The following is a 21721-nucleotide window of genomic DNA, read 5'->3' as shown; positions in this document are numbered from 1 at the left end:
ATCTCTCTTTATGTATTTTTTAAAGCTAACAACAACATTCCCGTATATGTTATTGTACTAAGTACAATAGGTTTTCACCTAATCTTAAGTTTAACCAAAAGTTTTTCAGTGACTAGTCCTGTGCTTGAGGCACTGGGTAGGTGTGAATCCTGTACTACGTGTACATTCAAGGGCATATTGCTCGATAACTCCAACTCAAACTCCTATCAGCTAGCGCGTGTAGGCATATAGTTTACATTCTTACGCTAAAACAAACACGACATCTAAAAACACATCGCACAGCTCAATTCCAAACTCAGTACAAACAAGACACAAAACCATTTAATTGTATTTTTTACAGCGACAGTTGAACAAAGGGCATCAAAGCGGCACACACCGACACACAGCGACACAGCGCCGCAACCCGCACCCTCGTGAAACAACTTTTACGACAGCTGTCGATTTCACACACACACACACATATTGACACATTAACATGTCTAACATAATAGTTGTACAAGAGATATCGTAAAACTTATGTTGACGTATTTGATGTCATGTGTAGCCGTCATCGATCTAGTGCCGCCATCGATAACGTTGGGCGCGGAAACGTCACACCACGCACATGAGACGAGGATAAAAACGATACGTCTGCCGATTACATTAGAACAATGAGAGTGTAGATACAATATGTATGAGATAGGCACTTTCACTTTGACTAGTTATTGATGATTGGTTCTGATATGAAACTTGGAGCTTCCTAGTTAGATAACGACATTTTGTTAGTTTACATAGTCGATAGTTGCCTACTAAGTTTCTGAGTCAAGTGTAAAACAATGACTTAGAACGGGTTTGTGATTCGATTCCTGTGTGGAACTTTGTATGATATTCAAATAATGTTTTTGGCTTCATGTAGTTAAGTGTTTCATAGATGTTTTTATTTAATTTTACAAATGAGTCTGGTTTCATTGCATTCAATAAAATATAGAGCTATTAATAATATAAAGAGCACATTTACATTTTTTGTATCAAACTAATGATATTAACGAGTATTAAATAAATGATAGCCATTAGTCTGAACTGTCATTATGATAATTATAGACTTAAATATTTTATTGCAAGTTTGCTCCTTAATATTTAGAAATATGGATACTCCGCAAATTACTGGTCATTAAATATTACAGAGATGAGTGAGTGTTAATTAGAATTTTCTTAATATTATTTTATTTGAATCGTAATTTTTTAACTGTTTTTCGTATTTTTGCGTATTTTAATACATCATTGTCTTATTAACTATATATAATAATTTATACCTTTGTACTAACAGATTGAAAGCATTATTACAACTGTACGGAATCGTAGCGTTTTCGACTATTAATGAACCATTTATTAATTATGAAGAGACTACGTACAAGCTCAAACAATGACATATAGATTAATATCAACAAAATAAAATCATATAGTAATAAACACAAAGAGCCTCAACAGTATGAATGATTCGATTTCTTTCATGAACAACTCGCAACTTAACAAGCACACTGAGCGGAATGAATGTGATTTATCAAACAACTGCTGACTTGTTGACACACACACACAAGTATGTGTGACTTGTTCAACAGGTGTGTGTGTGTGTGTGTGTGTGTGTGTGTGCGTGTGTGCATATTTATGAGAACAACCACATTACATCAATACATTCGTTACATTGGATTGTTAGTTTTGTAAAGTTTGGCTTTACGTCATTTTGTACGACACCAATAGTATTACTTTTGTATTAACATCAGCTGGTTATGTCTTTCAGTGAAGCATGGTTTTAGTCCTCTATCTTCATTTTGTTTTAGTACGATTTGAGAAACCAAATAGTTTGATAGTAATATAAAAAAAAATAGTGAGTACCTTTAGCTGTACTTCATATCACATGTCTACACTGAAATAAATAGCACCATACCGTAAATCGCTATTAAGATCACAAGTTACACCTGAAGGAACAAAACATAAAGCACCTCTAAATAAAACTAACGTAGAACAGTAAATCCGGCGGGTGTCGCACGATGTCGGTGGATTTCCTCACAATCTTTACTTTACAATAGATTTCCGCAAACTATCGCCAATTCGTCGAACACATAAAAAGGTGTTTCAAGTGAACCGTGAACACGAAACACGTTCGTTTATCACTGAGTACAGGTGGCGCCACTTGCGAACAACCTTCCTTATCAGCTCAATGTCACGCGCAAACGATCAGCCAACTTAGTTGGAAATAAAACGACCTGCAATCAGAGAGACGGGGCCCCTTTATTAATACAGACTCGAGGACCGTAATGCCGAGGCTTACGGAGGTTGAAGGGTTATCAAAACGGACGTCAGGATTCAATGTATCGGGAGTATGAAGTAATCTAACGACAGATCTGCGGAGTGTCCGCCGTGTCCCGGCCAGTCCCGGGGAGTCTCGGCCAGTCCCGGGCTAGTCCCGGCCGCGGTATTGTATGTGACAGTTCTCATTTTGCCGCCGGCGCCGCCAAATGGTTCGAGAAAAATGTAGATTAAAATACGTTGTCGCGTTCTTGTGAACGGACCGTAATTGAAAAGTATGGAGTGTAGGGTTGTGACGGTTTAATAAACCGGTTATATGATGTTATTAGAAATATTATGTACTGCGGTAATGCGAAGGAATTTTAAATATTTAATATTTTACATTATGTTGTTTGGTAAATAGAGTCAATAAGTCCTAAGAGTATCCCACAGTTGTTATTAACAGATTTTATAAGAAACAAAAGTAGTAAATAAAAATATAACTTCCTTTTTGCTAAACAGAGGTAGTAGTTGATTCACAACAAAACTCAAAGTTAAAAATATTCAACCTTCACCCCGGCTGCGTAATTGTTTTTCGTGTACCCCAAAACTCTCCTCGTAAACTAAATTCAATTATCCAAAACACGGCAACTTTCAGCGCAAAGTTAACTTTATTTAGCACCAAAAAGGCAGTATTAATGACGTCAGAAGTACAACTCATCGAGTTTGTGGGGCGACGACGGAGGCCGGCGGCGAGTGAGTCATCCGCACGTACTGCGCCGATAAAAATAAAACATTGAACCGCTGAATAAGATAACACCTTCCCGTGAACTTTTTCTTCGGGCCTCATAAAACATTTCGCAGCTTTTGCATAATTCCGGGGGAGACCACGGCGTGGAGTGCGAGCGGTCGCGGGTGCTACGCACGTAGCAACCAGCTACGCACCGTAGCATATACTTGAGCTACGGCAAGTGTTCACTTCAATAATCCCGTATCATCTGTTAAATATGATAAAACCTGTTGAATGTCATCCCTCCTAGTTGTAGGTAATGTATGTAATATGTAAGTAAATTCACCATACAACATTTATCTGGGGGCACGGAAGTGCCCCCGCAAGTCGAGCAAGAAAAAAGCGGCACGGCCGTAACATCCTTTTCTCGAAGCAATTCGGGCTATTTTTGACACCCCTATAATTTCGTAGTGGATAAAACAAGAAGCCTGGATTTTCAGCAACTAATCAGTCATTGTATAAACACGGTATATTTAAAATTTCAGTCAATTTGAACCAGTAGTTTAAGAATGACAACTTGTTAAAATTTTGAATTTTGTCACTCACTGATTCACTGACTCACTGACTCACCGATCATCAAAAGTCTAAGGTACTTCTAGCAGACTTAGAAGCTTTCAATTTAGAATACAAATAGGGTTTAGTGTCTTAATCATGGGAAAAATTCAATATTTTCTAATTTCGGTCAAGTTTTCTAAATACACTAACTGCAACAATAACTTTGTAATCCCATATAAATGTATAAGATTACAAGGTTACATTTGCAGTTAATGAATTAAATTATTATTTCTGTAGAAAATAAAATAAATAGGTGTAAATATGTATCTACTATATGAGACATAACGGGAGGGGGTATAGGGTGGGTAAGGGTGTTTAGCCCATGAAACTGAACAACATTCCCATAGGAAAATATGTTGAATTATGAAAAAAATACGGCTTTCCATACAAATTGGACTTATGTTTGCTCTATTCGCTCTACAAAAAGAAGTGAGATGCCATCAAAAACATTCTGTAAAAACCTCAAGTCTCGCCGTAAAAAGTTGTGAGATCTTTATAATACCAAGTCGATTAATCTATTTAGTCTCTACTTAAAGGACCTTCTGTCTTAAATTATTACGTATGTTATTATCATGCCAATTTAAAAAAAAAATACCTTTAAAACAAATAGATCGACTTGGTCATCGCAAGAAAACACAAATTCGCCATTAACATTTCAGGAGCATTAACTTCTCGTCGTGCTGTGTAGTGTGATACATACTAATAATCAAATCATGCGATGGCCAGGTCGGTCTATTTGTTTTAGAGGTATGTTTTTTAAATTGGCATGATAATAACATACGTAATAACTTAAGACAGAAGGTCCTTTAAGTAGAGAATAAATAGATTAATCGACTTGGTATTATAAAGATCTCACAACTTTTTACGGCGAGACTTGAGGTTTTTACAGAATGTTTTTGATGGCATAAGTCTTTTCGCAGCACCGTTCCCTGACCGAATAAAAGTATATTTTATATTTAAAACGAATAAAAAACAACAGTTATTTCTAAGCGATATTTTATCTAATTCCATCACCTGCAAAGCACCTTTCGTTCCTTCTACAGCAGTAGTCAATACACGCTGTAGTCTATATCTCGGGTCAAGCGTCATTGTTCGGCGTCAGCGAAGAGTTGCGACTCCGTGAGTAAATTATTTATTCGTCTATTTTCCTGTTTACTTTCATTTGCATTTAAGAAAGCAATTTTGGGAGTCATTTTGGGTGGCAACGAGTTGAGGCTCCCCTCTATGTAATATGTACTGGCGGAGAAATATCTGTGATGTGATGGCTTGAACTTGAGCCTTGTTATCATGTAACGTGCATGTGTGGTGAATGAAGTGAGAGGCTTGTGTGAAAGTGTAAGAGAGAATTTTGTCTGAGATATGAAGCTTGACTGACTATCTATTAAGTGTCGCATGTTTTATAACAATCAAATCAAAATCATGAATTCATTCATCAATTGATTTTGATTTTAATTGACGCTGTCACATAGAACTTTCTGCAGTACGTAATACTTTTGGCGATTAAGGCACGTTTTCTTAGATTGTTTACGGTTTGCTAGTATACTTATAACTATTGTACGCGTTTCACAAGATTTACCTCATCCTCCACTAAATGCACTCCTAACGTTATTTTAGTCCCCCGGTCAATTACCCGGAACTAGAGCAACCTTTAGTAAATATTGACACATTTTTGAGTATCCCCGTATATCCCGCAGTAGCGTCGCTTGCCGCAAATATTGTCCACTGTTATCTAAATTGGTTCTATGAGTAATGCACCACCGACCTATATACCCATATAACGAGTAAGGGAATTGAACCTCAGACCACGGATAAAGAAGCTCTCGGAATAAAAATGGTTACTGAGTACATAATGACAATATGCTTAGGAATGAGTGGCTTTATGATATATTTTTCTTTGCTTACGTACGCAGCTAGCAAACAATTTTTTTAAACTAATAATTGGAAATATTAGTAAAAAAAATATTTATACACTAGTAATTGCTCACAGTCCCATTCGTATGTAAATAATGATTACGAAAACTGAAAATTGAATTAATGCTAGGTTGTACTAATCTATTCATAGAACCTATACAAAAGGCTGTCTCAGCTATTGATAAACCTAAATATACTCCAAACAGTCAGCATTCGCTTCAACAAAGGAGTTACAGAAATAGCTGTTAACTCTACAATAGTAATAGTACTAATTCCATTGATCAGTTTTATTGTGTAGGTGATATGTGTCGATCGTGGAGGTGGTAATCCGCCGCTAATGAGCTAATGAGCTAATGAGCTAATGAGCTAATGAGCCGGTAATCTGCGGATGAGTCGCGCGCTATTGAGCTCCCTGCTCAGCCGCTCACGAGAGGACGCTGCTAAGAAATGTACCTAAGACATTGATGTACTAAGTGATTATGTGTAATTGTTTTAAGATAAACGTCTTTGTTAATTTTATACAATTGGTTGATAGTAGTTATGATAACAATACTTTAGCAACGTAGGTACAACGTAATTACTTACTTATTAAAATATGTCATACTACAGGCCGCCCGCGACTTCGTCCGCGGGATAAAAAGTAGCCTATGTGTTATTTTGGGTCTTCAGCTACCTACATACCAAATTTCATCGTAATCGATTTTGTAGTATTTGCGTGAAAGAGTAACAAACATCCATACATACATACATACTCACAAACATTCGCATTTATAATATTAGTAGGAGTAAGATTATATGGCTGCGAAATTTTTTCTACAGCAAAGTAGTACAAATGAAATATTTACAAATCCAGCTAAATGATATAGTTAGATCATTATGGACTAACGCGTAGGAAGAAACTTACACAAAAGTCACAAGCTTTTACTGTGTAAATACCAGATCTGCACTCATAAGCTTCTGTAATCACAGTGTCACTCAAGCAGTCAGCCAGTTTGTTATCGCTCTAAGCTTCCTTCTTAACAATTAAATCGCACTAAGACTTTAAACTAAGCACTAAATAAGTGTAACAGAAAGAGCCGCTGTCCCGCGACGCTTGTGTTTATTTACTCCAAGTCCCCGGCGATCTTTGAGCTACCGTTATCACTTGTTTTTTATAGCTTCGGAGCGATTTGGCTGCGAGATTAATAGGGGATAATTATCTGAGCCCTGGCTCCGAGCCAGATACACCCCCCTCCGTCCTCCCCTCCACCCCGCACCTCCCTCCTCGCGTCCCTATTGAAGGAAAAACTATCGGCTTACGTGGAAGCGCTAATTTTAAGTCAATCTTGAGATTGTTTAGGTCTACTTTGTTGTTTTTTGTTACTTTAATAGTTGCCTTAATTGTTTAATAGTCGTGGGAAGAAGGGAACTGGTTTGTTAAGATTTATTTCTCTTGATTGTATTAGTTTGTACGGTGTTCTTTAATTGAGCAAAGCGAAGTGAAATAATTATGAATTCTTTTTCACAGTATAGTTCAGTTCTTAGTTACTGTTCTTGTACAGAATTTTTCAATACTCCTTGTAAACTTTATTGGACAGTACATTTGTGTACATATTCAATCAATAAGGTTTCCCATGGTTTTAAATCGGGCATCACAAAACTTTTAAACTCAAACATACCGAATCCTTCGTAGAAAAGGGGATGTAATAAAATATTCATTTGTAAGGCTTCGAAGGAAGTACATTTTACAGTAAAACCTCGCAACAATTACCATAAGTTTGTTGTGATTAGATGGAACTTCGGTTACAAGTGTAAGCTAACATTGTTGTATATACTCGTATCGTGGCACGTCGCTGCGCGGAACTCGAACCCGCGCACTCACGGTCCGCGGGGAGTCGATGTTCAAGTTTGAACAACAACTTATGATACTGTATGTTACTTTAGCAACTGTCTGGTAACGTATGTAACTGCTGATAACGAGTTCGATTTCTCGGTTGGTACGATTGTTATAAGTTTAATCTAGGAATTCTGAGGAAGCTACATGTGTGGAACATTAAGGCAACAGTCGGATATTATTTTTAAAACACTTTCGTGAACAGTGTCCATTGCTATTAATATCTAAACCCATAATGAAGCGCTAGTAAACCTCAATTGAGGTAATAATAACCGTGATTATTATCTACCACAAATACATGCCGCCGTTTCATTAGTCCCATTAATATTGTCATTAATTTACTAACAAATATAATAAATTATATTTAACAATATTAAAACACCCGGTTGTTAAGGTAAACAGGTTGTAAGCGCATCCCTAATTTCGTCCCTTTGAGAGAAGATTAAAAAAAATTAAAATAAAAGATAATGTCGATCCTGGGCAATCAATTAGCTTCATGCTTATTTCATCAAAATCGACACTTAGTGTTAGCCATAAAAGCATTACAGACAGATAGACAGACTTGCGAATTTGTAATAGGGGTATGAATAAGCATTCCTTGTGTGTGCCACGAGCTGGCCTACATTTCAACTAAAACTGGCATAAACGTAAGTGCGTAGGGATGGCACGTGGTGTTGCTGCCGACACCCATGGGAGCTGGGCGTGATGTATGCATGTATTCCCTTTCAGTCGAATACACCGATCGTTTGGGAACACAGCCTCACGGTTGTGTAACATACTGTTGAGATCAAGTAAGATACACACATATTGGAGCAAGCAAGACCCGGTTTTGCCATAGGAATATACTTTTAACTAACGACCTACACAGAAAACGTGGGTTCAATATACATGCCCTACACTACGTATAAGCTAGAATGAGAAATTGACAAAAAAACGCTCATCACTTTCTCTAACATCTCACATCGAATAATGCTGATTATATAAATGAAACTGAAATAAGTATCAACGAGGTACGACTATTGTGCATACTGAGGTATGGGTGGATTTTAAAGAAAACTATCACAATACGTGAACTCTTGTTGGGAAACGATGAGTGAAAATTTGTGTTATAACGCAGAAGAACAATACGGGAAGAAACAAAATTGATAGAAAGAAACGCTTCATGACGTGATGTGAGGTAACAAAATAACGTTTATTTAGACGCATGACTTATAAAGGTATCTTAAAAGACCCAACATTGTGAGTAAATACATTAGGATGCAGTAACCGTAGCACGGAGCCGCGTGCAGCCAGATTTAACGAGAGCCGGCGGAGGGCGGGGCCGCGCCCTGCACGAATACTAACTGTTTGTATGCTAGCTGTTCCCAGGTGCACTAACTGACGTAAAGAAGATTTAAGCCATTTGTTCATCAACCCGCCCACTAAGTAATCAATAATTAAGTTATCTGTTGATATATGTGTTAGTTAAGTGATCCCGAGTATTTTCAAAACACCCATCGTTGCAGGGGATTGGAACTGACCATCTTCGTATACCAATGACGATCTTCCACTGAGCTGGTACACTGGCTGACTGATACACACACACATACTGGTAATATTGTGTTTTGTGCATGTTTTTTTGTAATCTTTAAGCACAGATACACTCTATAACAATTTAATTATAGTTTTCATCTAACTCAATGAATTCAGTGTTACACATATTTTCGACTGAGAATATCGATATTTATACTGTACTTACATTACTTTGCCTAACGGATTGACATTTAGTCCAGTAAATCGTTTTTCGGCGTAATCTTGATAAGACAGAAAAACCTTATAACAATAAATATCAATTTAAAAAACCTTTAGAAACATTGTTTCGTTTTATTGTGCAATTAAATGATAACTGAGAATATAGTACGATGTTCCGCGAAGGGCGAGTATAAAGCAGTACAACGTTCAATCGCTCTACGAGTTCTCAGAACTTTGCTTTGTAGAGGATACCTACAGCGACTACCTGAGGCGAGGCCTGTTACATTCTTATACACTATAGTATTTTAATATAACTCTGTGATTTTCTTATAATTAATATCTCTTTTAGGTTTGTTTTTGGAATTTGTTCAAAGTTCAAAGTTCTTTCAAAATTAGTTCTGTAACCAATTTTGAAAGATATCCTTAAGGTAATGTGTTCTTTAAAAGTAGTTTGTTGTTGGTCGTTGTTTTAAATGTATACAATACAATACAAGTCACAAATCGTCGCATACAGTGCGACGATTTGTGACTTGGAGTCGTCAGTATACTTCGCTAAAATCAATACATTATTTCTAACTAATATTGTAAACACAAGTATGCAGCTTACAATTAATAATTAGAACGATCACGATCATTGCATTAATATTAGGTAATTAAACCGAGGCAGCATTGTCCTCGCACTACGTGAGTCAAACGTTGGAGTGCAACTAACGAGCGCTCTAAAACAAAACACAACCATCAACGATATTCATAATATCATTAAACGTACGTAATAATCGCTAATAATCATGAATACCATTCGATTACTATAACGATGCATCGAAGAACTGGCCCCGAGCCAAGCGCGCTGCACTGAACTTCACGTGACGCCCGAATCGATAATCGATACGATAGAACTTTTATTCGATCCTATTTGAATAGAGGTTGGCGTAGAGATGAGCCACGTGTGCACCTCTACCTCCGAGTCATATATCTATGAGTCATTTTCATATATCAACTGGAATAACTGAGTTGAGCGGCCGTCCGTCAGCTTCCCTTTTCATTCGGTTTGTTTTTTTTTTGTATTTCAGTTGAAGCAGTACTTTTGTTTTCTGATAAAATTGAATCAGTCTCAAATATTTGTAATAAGTACTCTGTATCTGCGTATATGCGAAGTCTGTAGAGGCATAGTTAGTAGGCGTAAACAAGCGTGGTTGCACAAAATTAGGTGATAATTTTAACGAGCAATCATCACAATAAATTCGATAAAATCTGCAAAACAAGGTTAGCAGTGTAATCGATTTAATTAAAAACATAATAGAAGCTATCAAACTAAATGGAAGTTTCCAGTAGCTGAGCAACGATAATAAAGTGGAGCGAATGTGCGCCGATAGTGAAATATGGCGCGCGATATGATCTGCTGTGACGGACGATCATACCGCACAGCGCTGGCACCAGCGGCTCCTAGCACACATACATGACTCATAAACAGTTCGTCACTACATCACTAGAAGTCATTATGTCATTATGTAGTACCTACTGCTATGCTACTACGCTATTTAACCTCGCTTACTGGCGACATCAGCGGTCAATGAACCGTCGACATGGTGTCGCCTTGCCTATAGTAGTGGAGTCTTCGTGGCGGAGTTACTGATCCTTTTAATCCATGGTGTTCCTTAACACGAAAAGTAGGAACTATACATTCGCAACGCCTATGTGTCAAGTATTTGACCTTCAATTAAGTTACCTAGCAAAGACTGTTCCTTCAAAATACCTTTGGAGCGCTGTTCAATTTTCCCAACAATTAAAAACCTGGTAGATACTTTAAGGAAATAATGCTGGCTAGATGTTTGTAAGTTATCCAGTTACATGCCTGTGTTATCTTAAGCAAAAGCCGATACATTGTCTATTATCAAATGTATGATGTGTGCCACGATCTTAACGTATGTGAGTGAGCGGACCTATGGTCCAGGCGGGGTCCAGGCGGGGTCCAGGCGGGGTCCGGGCGGGGTCCAGGCGGGGTCCGGGCGGGGCGTGTTTACGAGCGGCGGCGGTAATGACCGTCAATGATGGACGCCGGGCGGCGCGGCGCTGGACGCGGTCCAACCTGCCGGCCCAACCTCCGCACTACTACCAGGCGATGCTTATTCCCTGGTTTTTGGTAAACGCTCCCTCCTCAGTTTAAGGATTAACGTCTTGCAACGTCGAATATTGTGTATTGTGCCTCTTCAGCATGTAATATGTGTTAGCTCGTGAGCTAAGAAGCTAGAGCAATATTGCACAATAATGATTATTATGATATCTGACGGAAACGCTTAATACAGCGTGGTAATTCGAGGTATCTAAACTTTCAAATAATTGAATAGTTCGAGTTTAGCAGTCAATTGAGTTGCTTTTTACATTAATTGAATTAGCTATACTACATAACAAGGATACATTAATTGGCAATACATGAAACATATAAATAACGATAAGAGGTTTGTAGGTGTCTTAGCAATTGACGTTCTATTATTTCATGTACATACATATGTATGCATTTTATTTTATCACTAGCTGACCCGCGCAACTTCGCTTGCGTCACATAAGAGAGAATGGGTCAAAATTTTCCCCGTTTTCGAAACATTTTTTACTGGTACTCTGCTCCTATTGGTAGTAGCGTGATGATATATAGCCTATAACCTTCCTCGATAAATGGGCTATATAACACTGAAATAATTTTTCAAATCGGACAAGTAGTTCCTGAGATTAGCGCGTTCAAACAAACAAACAAACAAACAAACAATCAAACAAACAAACAAACTCTTCAGCTTTATAATATTATTATAATTATATTATATTATATATAGTATAGATAGGCATAGTCAAGGAACGCTGTGCAACTGCCTTACATTATCATATCACCTAGTCATAATATTACTCTCTGAAAACGCCAAGCTTAATCCTAACATACCATTAATAAGTATCACTACACACAATATTACGTTACGAGTACGTCCCGCGCACGGTTCGGTAACGATACGAGTTACGACTGCAGTGTATCGAGTTCAAATATCGCGACTAGTCGTAAAATCTCGTGGAATATCGCGACTAGTCGTAAACAATACTGTCGGTCGGTCGCACCGCGCGGGACAAGTAACTAGCACTATAAACTATAACACTGTACTATATAGTTGCTCAGATAACGAACAGTTAAAAATACGTGGCCTTACTTTTCAAAAACACTTAAAGTTTCTACATTTTAATGTTTAAAATCATGTTGTATTGTTAAGCTCCTACAACTATTGTTATTGTTACTAGCGACTTGCTCCTGTTTCGACTGTCTTTTGCAAATAGGCCTGGTGTATACAAATAAATACATAATTTTCAGGTGGTAAATTTCTTTTCAATTATAATTATAGTCACTAGACTGCAAGAAATGCGCCTTAAAATTGTTTGACAAGAAAAAGCGATTAAGTGTGTGTGTTATTAATTTATAGGTTTAGTTTTTATTACATACATACGACTTAAGCGCAGCTTGCACTGTCTAATCTGTCTCAGGCCTAATAAGGCAAGTATACTGAGAGTCTCGTTGCGGTCGCGTCGTGTTGCAAGCACAGTCTCGACCCTGTTATCGACACCGGATAGTTCCCAACTCAAAACTCCGAACATCGCATCAAGGGAAGACAACACTGCAACGTAAGGACCCGTTCTAATTAGGCGAATAGTTTGCGATTAACACACTATCATGGATGCATTTAAGATTGCGACAAACTGGAGCGCTGATATATGTTTTCATATTGATACCTACATTCTATTATATCCTCATGGCCTATCAAAACGTTAAATTAAATTAATTAATCCGCTCTAAAAATAATTATTTTCTCTTCTTCAATATTATCAAGTTATTTAAAATGAGACATATATGACCTGTATTATTTTGTTCGCAAATCGAAGATGGTTTGGAGGGTGAAGAATTACGTAACATGAAAAATTTACGCAAAATATTTTATGTATATAAGTACCTAACCCAAAATACCTTCACCCTAAACTGAGCCACAAACAGTTTGCTAACCCAGACCGTCTATTAAGCGCACCGAAGCGCTCCGGCGTACTAATTACGTCGGCTATCACGTGTGTGGAGAACTTTGATTGGCTGTCACCGGACAATGCCGACCGGAGGAGATACCTCACAAGTCTATCAGCTGTACGAGGACATTACTTCAGGCCTTTATGAGGCATTAGTGGAAGGTTTTTAAGGTAAGTAAGGAGTTACTATGAGCTTCTCGGCTCATACTCAAAAAAGTAATTTTGTGATTGATGTTTTGATCTGATGTCCTGCCCATCAATGTTATAGTTTAATAATTAAGAAGTAGATGATCGATAGGTCTGAATAAATGATTATTAGTATTGTATGATAAGTTATTTTTTATTCCGCTTGCAAATTTCTTTACGAAACGTTCTTGTTTAGTGTAGAGAGAGTACATATTAAAAACTAAGAATATGGAATATGTAACGTGGTTGATTTACTTAAGTATATTATTATTGCTTTATTGGCATTTCTATCACTATCACATATTACTGCTATTACACTATTTAAAATACTTAAAAGGCATAAAGGAAAATCCTAAACTTTATTTCACAATAAAAAACTAAATCTTATTAATCCCAACTAATTTAGAAGTCGACAAACTGGAAGTAATCGTAAGTAAAACTGCGCGAACACTTGGCGGTTTGTTTGTGGCGAAAGTTCAGCGGCGGGATATTTATTGGCGGCTCTATTAGTTATGCTGCGCGTAAATCAGCGCGGATTAGCCTCTCCGGCCAATTAGCGCCCACTGCCCTCACTACCACTATGACCCAAGTTCCTTGGCGAGTGATTTATAACGGGGTGACTTGGACATTTTTAGCCACCGGTCGAGAGGCTTACTTGAATAAGGTTGCGTAATTGAGCGTTGCGGTCGGTGCGCTTTCAGTTTAATTTTTAGGATAGGGAAGGTGCTGACTGTATCATTGAATTACGGCGTGGATGCTATTATATTACTGTACAATTTTCAAGCTTTGCGCCGCATTTATACCTACCTAAATACCTAAATTATTACAATCGTATTCCTAAGTGTAGTATATAATCGGAAGATTGGTTCCAGGTCCTGCATGAATGAATCTTGTGAAATGTCCTATGTCCATTTAAAATCAGTCTGTGCTTCTGAAGTTGACTGACCGACACTTAAGAAAAGAAAGTCACAAAATAAAAATTATACACATTTTAAAAAACATGCAAAGTAAAAGCACTTTAAAAATATCTTTGAACTGAACTACACGGTGAGTGAACTAAGTAGCGAAGTTGTGCCTTACGCAGTGAGTGAGTGTGTATGAGCTATATGTCGCGGCGTGTGGCGCCCCTGGCGTCCTGCCGCGGAACTAATTAGCGCGCCAACTCATTAGTGACGTTTCTTGCGCGCTAGTTCTATTGCGAGCTGTGTGAATGTCTAGCGTCTGTGCTGTGAGGACCAAGTTTTATATGAGAGTTCGCATTTGTTGGTATGTGATGGCGATTCTGAAATAAACGATTTTGAACCCCCCAGAGAGCGATAAACTTAACAGAAGTTGGGAAGTACCTATAGAAATCGAATCACTGAGAATCGTTGACTGATTTAAGAGCAGTTATTTGCCTAACTTGGGATTCAAACCAAATACTTTTTCGTTGCTGTTAAATTCACTATTATTGTGCTCGAGCAGTATTTATTGTTCATCTATTATTACCGATCTTACGAATAAGGACACACCTAAAAATAATCTCGACAGAAAAATATTTTCATAAACATTTTGCTCCATTTGCTTTAACAAACAAAACTTTTATTTATGAGGTGATTGCCCTGTATATTTGAGTTCGATATATTTTGCGAGCTCGCGACTCAATGGCTCGGAAATTAAATCTAGTCGCTCGGTATTCTTAGCTCGTTCGAACATTACACACATCACACATAAATTATTCATTATCAACAAATAAATATTTCTGAATTGTTGCCCTAATATTTGTATTTAGCATTTATAGAGATTTTCTTTTGTGAAACTTTGAATCAGGCTTCTTTCTTGTTTAGGGTCTAAATAGAATCTTTCGTCTTAGCTTAGATTGTACTTGTGTAATTCTTTCGGGTCTTGTTCGGTAGAATAGTCGTTTTTAAGTCCAAAAAAGTTTGAATGATTTAAAGTAATAAATGTTCGGAGCATAAATCAAGTAAAATGATAAAGTCAGTAGTGTAAATAAAATGTTCTTATAAACATAACACAATGATGAATGCAAACAAAGGCATAACACTATATTATTATAACAGTAACAATGCTTCAGGAAATGCAATGAAAATGAAAAATGCAAATAATTAAGTAAAGTCGACGGAGCGACGTGAAACGAATAGTTACACACGTTAAATAACGCATCATCATCATAAATAAAGTTTAGAACGTTATAAGTAGTTAATAGTTTACTGGTAGAGCAAAATTAAGTATGGTCAAATTCACTCATAGTTAACCTTAAACGGTATGGATTGAACTAATCTTGAGAGTAATTGTACTAAAACCGGACTGGGTTATGCTCAGTGTTGCTTTTACAATACGACACATCATGTGCCATCACAATAGAATATTCTAGGACGTCATAAAGTGGCTACTTACTACTTAGAGATAACGTTAAAACTGCTCATTGTATTTTTACATTTCCAAATAACTTTCGAGAGATCCACTTAATTTCTTTCATCAGATGACGAACTGTCATGTAGATACTAGTCTATATCTATCATCTATAACTCACCGTGATTCTCTTGAGCTGCCTCTTGCCCTTGTACCATGAGACGACGGCGGGCGGGCGGCTGCCGGCCGACTCGCACGCCACCTCGTAGCGGCGCTCGGCCGTCAGCACGCCGCCCTCGCCCACTTCTGCTGGCTTCTTTATCTCCACTGTTAGAGGTCTCACTGTGGAATATACCATATTATAATACAAATACCCGTTATAGAATGTATTGAGGTAGTGGTTAAGGCAGCCGCCATATAACTTACACTGCAATGGGAGGTTGTTAATCGATTCTCACAAGAAACAAAATTAGACTGAGACTTTCAAACATCTTTTCTGAAAAAACATAAAGAAGGAAGAAAGAAGAAAGACGTACGTTTTGTAAGCTGTGTTTATAAAAGTGTCCGAGACAAAGGTAATTTTTATTGTGCACTTGTGATTTGCAATGGTTAATAATTATTATTTCTTGTTAAGACTCACAGAGTTTCTTATAAATCTCATGCTGACCCATGCCGTTTTAAAAAATGCGCCGAATATTTAAAAGATGTACTTACAAAACATATCCAATACGAGTGATAGTTCTTTAGGCGGTACAAGGTGTGAGTTGGTGGCCTGGCAGGTGAAGACGGCGGCGTAGTCGGCGCGGCGGATGGCGGGCCACAGCAGCCGGTTCTCGATCACGTCGCCCGTGTTGTGCTCGTACTCCTCGTCCACCAGCACGCCGTTCACCAGCCACCGGACTGACGGCTCCGGACGACCTGCCACAGAAGACACGAGTAAGTCGATGTTAAGAATATATTATAGTAACTGATAATTGAAAAAGTTTTTGTCGTAGAGCTAGTGGTCAACCTGGTGTCAAAAGTTGTTCAACCCGCCCAAAAGGCCTTTGACATGGCTTAACGACTGTTATCTTAGTAGACCGGACCGAACAACCGAGACCGACTATTTACGTGCCCTCCGAAGTACGGAGACGCTAAGTTCAAATACAACCATGTAGTCACCCACCTATAGATCGACCACGACAACGGTTGCTGAACTCAATGGTCGTTTACCGATAGGTGAGCGCAACTGGCTATGAGCAAATTATCCACTAATTTTTACATAGAAAAGTATTGAACAAAATATACGAAAGATCGCAGGTTTCCTGTTAGCGATGAGTCGCTTTGTTAGTCATTCTCAAACAATATTTTCTATTATCTATTTACGTTATATCAGGCTTATAGTTACATTCCTTTGTGCTTTCAATATTGTCCACGGCATAATTGTCCTAAACAAAAATAAAACACGAACTCATTTATGTTCGTTATAATGATGCCCATGTTCGTAATAAAACCTTAATCATCGGATGGCGCAACACAACGCTAAAGCACGTCAATTACAACGAGATTACAACAAAATAGGCAGTACTTTGTTCGGACAAAGGCCTTAAAGAGGCTCGAGCACAAAACGCCGACATAATCCGAAAGCTTCAAAACAGCCGTGCACTTAAAATAAAACGAAACATCTTAGGGCACTCGTTTTACGGAACGCAAACATAACGATTACAGTACGCCAAACGCAATTTCCAATGCTTTCATTGGTCCGACGGTACGTAAATAAATTTGAGCGAAGGCATTCTCTTTCAGCGCAGCCTTTGTCGTCTGTTTGCTTGTTTATTTGGCGCAGTGTGTGCGCTTTTGTTCCGCCGGACATCGGCCCTGTCCAAGGATCCACTTCGCCCAAATTGAATTAGTTCGCGTCTCCACTACTGCGGAGATCTAATTCCAAATGTCAATGGATTTAATCTGGATTTGTGCGCTAAATACACGCTACTGCTAGTACAGTAGTTTTGGATCTGTTCACAAAATTTGTGGCTATTGAAGGCTAGCCTGTTGCCTGGATTACACGGATCACTCTCCGAGCTCGAGTTTGTGCGGGGAACGTTTAAGAACCGATACTGGTATATTGATGTTTTGCGAGAGCCCGGTGGCGGTATCAAAGGCGGTGCATCGGCGGCGCCGGACCGTGACCCGCGCACTAACTAACCATTCACCGCAATGTCTGCAGAAAATTGATCTAGTTTTCAATCCACCTTTTCATAATTGCGGAACGAGGTCAGGAGGGCTATTGTGAGGGCCTCGGCCTAATTTATCGTCGGCTCCGGCGCTCGGTACGTTTTCTAAATCAAAAGTCGTAGGGCGAGCTTCCGCAAGGGTTATTGTTTCACTTGTTTTTCCCTTTGATAAACAACGTCGGCGCTTCTTTGTATTGGATTTCGGTGTTTGGTGAACAAACTGAGCGCCAGCCGCCGCCCCTCAACAGTTATTAATTCGTTAGAGTCGTCCTCGACGCTCGCGATATTGTGTTTCAATCTGCGTCGGTCTAGACATTCGCCAGCCGTCCGATATAAATGTTTGTGTTGTCAAATTATAAGTACGCCTAACAGTGTTATACGTCATTATTTTTTAATGAGTGAGTATTAGTATTCACCCTCCTGAGCGTGTAAATTGATTGTGTAGGGGAGGTGGTCGCGCGGCACATCACCCGGGCGCGAGGCGGTGCGAGGCGGCGGCGAAGAGGAGTCGAAGCAACAGGCTCCTCTGATAAAAAGTCGTCGTTCGGAACAAAGTCGGTGTCCCGTCATTAGAAAGGCATCTGCGTTCACAAGAATTGAATATCTTTTTTCTCTCGTCCGTATTTTCAGGGAATACGCTTCAATCAATTTCTCGATTATGCAAATTCGGTGGCCTTCCGTCAATTCAAATTTCGCTTCGTGACGGTATACAGTAATCTTTTGAAATCCATTTTGATTGGGATTGTGTAATTTTAACTTTGTGATTTTTAAACGTTCATTAACATATTTGCTTTTAATTAACAATGGAAACATTTGCTCTAATAAGTGCGCCGTATTCAATCCGACGTGTTCCAACGTTGTGAAACTATGTTATGTTTAATCAGTACTTCGGTACGTACAATTGTAATAATATAAGACAAAAACCCTGTATTCGGTTGTTCGGTTGTAATTATATTATATTGTGTATATTTTAAAGCTACGTACAAGTATTACAGGAGCATGATGGTACGTGACAATCCCGTTATCCGCAGACATCATAACTTGCATGATACATGGTGTTACGTCAGAGCAATCATCACCGTACGTCGTCGCCGTCGTCGTCGGCGGGTGAATGGCTGAGCCGTTTGATTCCGCCCGCAATAACCGGCTGCTGGCGTATATTGGCCCCGTGTTCCCTCGGAATCGTGTTTTGTCGGATAAAAGCGTTTCTATGTCTGCAGTCGCTCCGAGGGGAAGAAAAATACTCCTCCCACTGCATTTACACACGGCGTGTGTAGACGCTCGGTAAAAAGTTAATGGTTAATGTGGGGCTTTAAAAAATCCCGGAGTGCCTGTAATGGATTTGAATTTTAAAATATGTAAATAAAATATGATGTTTATTTTTTCTTTGCGTTTGTTTTTGGATGGTTCCGCGCGCGGCGAGCGCTTCCGACGGGTTTAAGTTACCTGGACGTAATGTTGTTTAATCCTGACGCTCATTTATGTGAATCTTCCAAATCATATTCATTTTTCGTTTTAAAGATGACAAAGTTGAGTAACAGCGCTTAGCTAGACGAACTTAGATGAGATCAGCGTGATGATTTTTATCCTTAAAGATTGTTTGCCTAATGAACACCTAAGCAACGCATGAGTAAGAACGTGTCATAGTTCTATTGCAAGTCATATTTATAATCGTTACATCTTTAGAATAAGTGGAGTCATCACCACGAGCAATGGTGCATAAAATAATATAGGTATTATATCGGTAAGGTATATACGCCAATTTGTTGGTAGGCAAGAGAAATACCAGCAAGTCCCCCGTCCCCGCCCCCGCGCGTCTCCCCGCTCCCGCGCGGCTGTGAACCGAATCTTATTACATTTCCGTGTGTTGTCTAGCGACTAGGCCGCCTTGATGTCACCGAGGTGGAGGTAATATGCGGGTTTGATATCCGCGCGAGCTATCTGGAATACCTCGGTGTTAGATTTACGTAACATGAAGCTTACAGGCTTATTTCATAATTCTTAAACTTAACATATTTTTCTGACACAATAAAAAACGTTCTTTGATAATCCTTAGCAGTTTTACTAGGTTGTTCGGAAAGCCATTTCGTTTTTTTGTGGATATGGGAGACAGTTTTAAACTTCGATGATAATTTCAGGTCATAACTGTAGAATTTGATAAATTTAACAGTGAAAGTGAAATGAAATGACTTTTTGAACAACGTTACAGCAAAAAATGGATTGTTCAACAAAAATAATCATCACTATGTGATTTTCTAAGACAAACATATAAAACAAACACCCGGAACTAAAAACCAACACCCTATATGTAGTACAGCGTGTGTCCAATTACGCAAAACCGGCCGATATGACCCAGGTATGTCTTCATCCTCATATATCTGCTGTATAACTGTATAACTCTGGCTATTGTATCGAGCTACGCCCGCGGCACCGGCGGCCGGGGAACACTGAAAATATTCACTGAAAGAGATGCAGTCCCCATCAGTTATTGGAAGGTTTAGCTTTACTTGTGATATAGGCTTCCCACTTGACACAGGGTGTTGTTAATTTACGATTAAACTAAATACTGATTTTTTAGAAAAGGCATTTAGGCATCGTGAAAATGAGTTCGTTACCTACAAGTAAAAAGATTCTTTAACGATGTAACAAAATGCTTATTTAATCTTGCTTGCTTATAAATGGTGTTTGGTGGATAAAAGTGAGTTTTTCAATACTTTTTGGAAAAAGCTCAATTTAAAAACTTTCAATTTTATACTTATAGTAGAATCAGAGCGATTGCAATTTAATATAGGTACGTAGGTATAACATTTTGTACCTACTATAATGTTTTTCTGCAGAAATATAATATTTTTAACAAGCAATTACAACGAATTGAAATTCATTTCAATTTAACAGAGAGATTAAAATGATATACTTCTACGAAATTCTGGGATGGTAATTTGAACTATGAAAATAATATAAAGGCAAATACTCATTGGCATAAAAACTTGTGGCTGACGAAGCAAACATTCAGCATGTTGCTCGCAATTAGTAAACTCGATAGTTGACTACTGAGTAGTTATTATTGATTATACAATCAATCAATTCTAAATTCTACATAACATCCTATTGAACGAGGTCAGGTGCAGACAAAGGACGAAAACTAGTACTGTTACACATAATAACGCGCCTTGACGTTTATCCGCTACCGTTTCAAGTAAAAGCTCTAACGTATACTCAACCTTACCATGTACCGTTCAGCAAACAAAATAGTTATTTATCATCCTCGCAGTTTTATAAATCAGGTCGCAGCGGCGTGGTGCGGCCGATAAAAGCGTTCCTGTGTCTGCTGGCGATGAGTAAACAACCCTCGCGCCAAGACTACAACCCCTCTCCACCCCTCCACCCCGCCTTCACCTCCCCTCGCCCCTCAAACGCGAGACCATCTCTATACCGACGTGTATCGACGTCATGTGGTCATCCTGTGACGGATTGAAAATATCCGCTCTGAGATATTGTTGGGAATAAAAATATTTGTGTTGTATGATCGCGTACATTATACTCAGAAATAAAGGGGACACGGTAGCAACCGTCTGCATGCCAGTGTAGGTGTTATTATATTTATTTATTTTTGAAGCTTGAGTATTAGTATGTGGAGTTTAACTACTTTAATTCTGACACGGGGCGCAACGTGGCAGTTGCTGTAGTTAGCCACCCAGCTGCCGGCGAATGAGGTTCTTAAATACGAGTAAGTATAGGTTGTCCTTGCTTCAGATGAGGATGGCTTGGACAGTACAAATACTTGTTGCGGTTATATTCGTA

At 38.6% G+C, this 21721-nt stretch overlaps 1 protein-coding gene across 2 annotated transcripts in view; it reads right to left on the bottom strand.

Annotated features, from left to right (window-relative positions):
- The window catches only part of side-II (sidestep II transmembrane protein), a 361927-nt gene that overhangs the window by 75442 nt on the left and 264764 nt on the right, over positions 1-21721 (bottom strand). For both annotated transcript variants that reach the window (XM_076136708.1, XM_076136709.1), the window contains exons 6-7: positions 16422-16625; positions 15889-16049 (exon numbers count right to left, since the gene is read on the bottom strand). In XM_076136708.1, coding sequence (XP_075992823.1) covers positions 15889-16049; positions 16422-16625 — 365 coding nt within the window. The remainder of the gene's footprint in view (positions 1-15888; positions 16050-16421; positions 16626-21721) is intronic.

Source organism: Anticarsia gemmatalis, chromosome 3 (assembly GCF_050436995.1).
Source record: "Anticarsia gemmatalis isolate Benzon Research Colony breed Stoneville strain chromosome 3, ilAntGemm2 primary, whole genome shotgun sequence".
Classification (NCBI taxonomy): domain Eukaryota; kingdom Metazoa; phylum Arthropoda; class Insecta; order Lepidoptera; family Erebidae; genus Anticarsia; species Anticarsia gemmatalis.
This window is presented reverse-complemented; position numbering and strand designations above follow the sequence as displayed.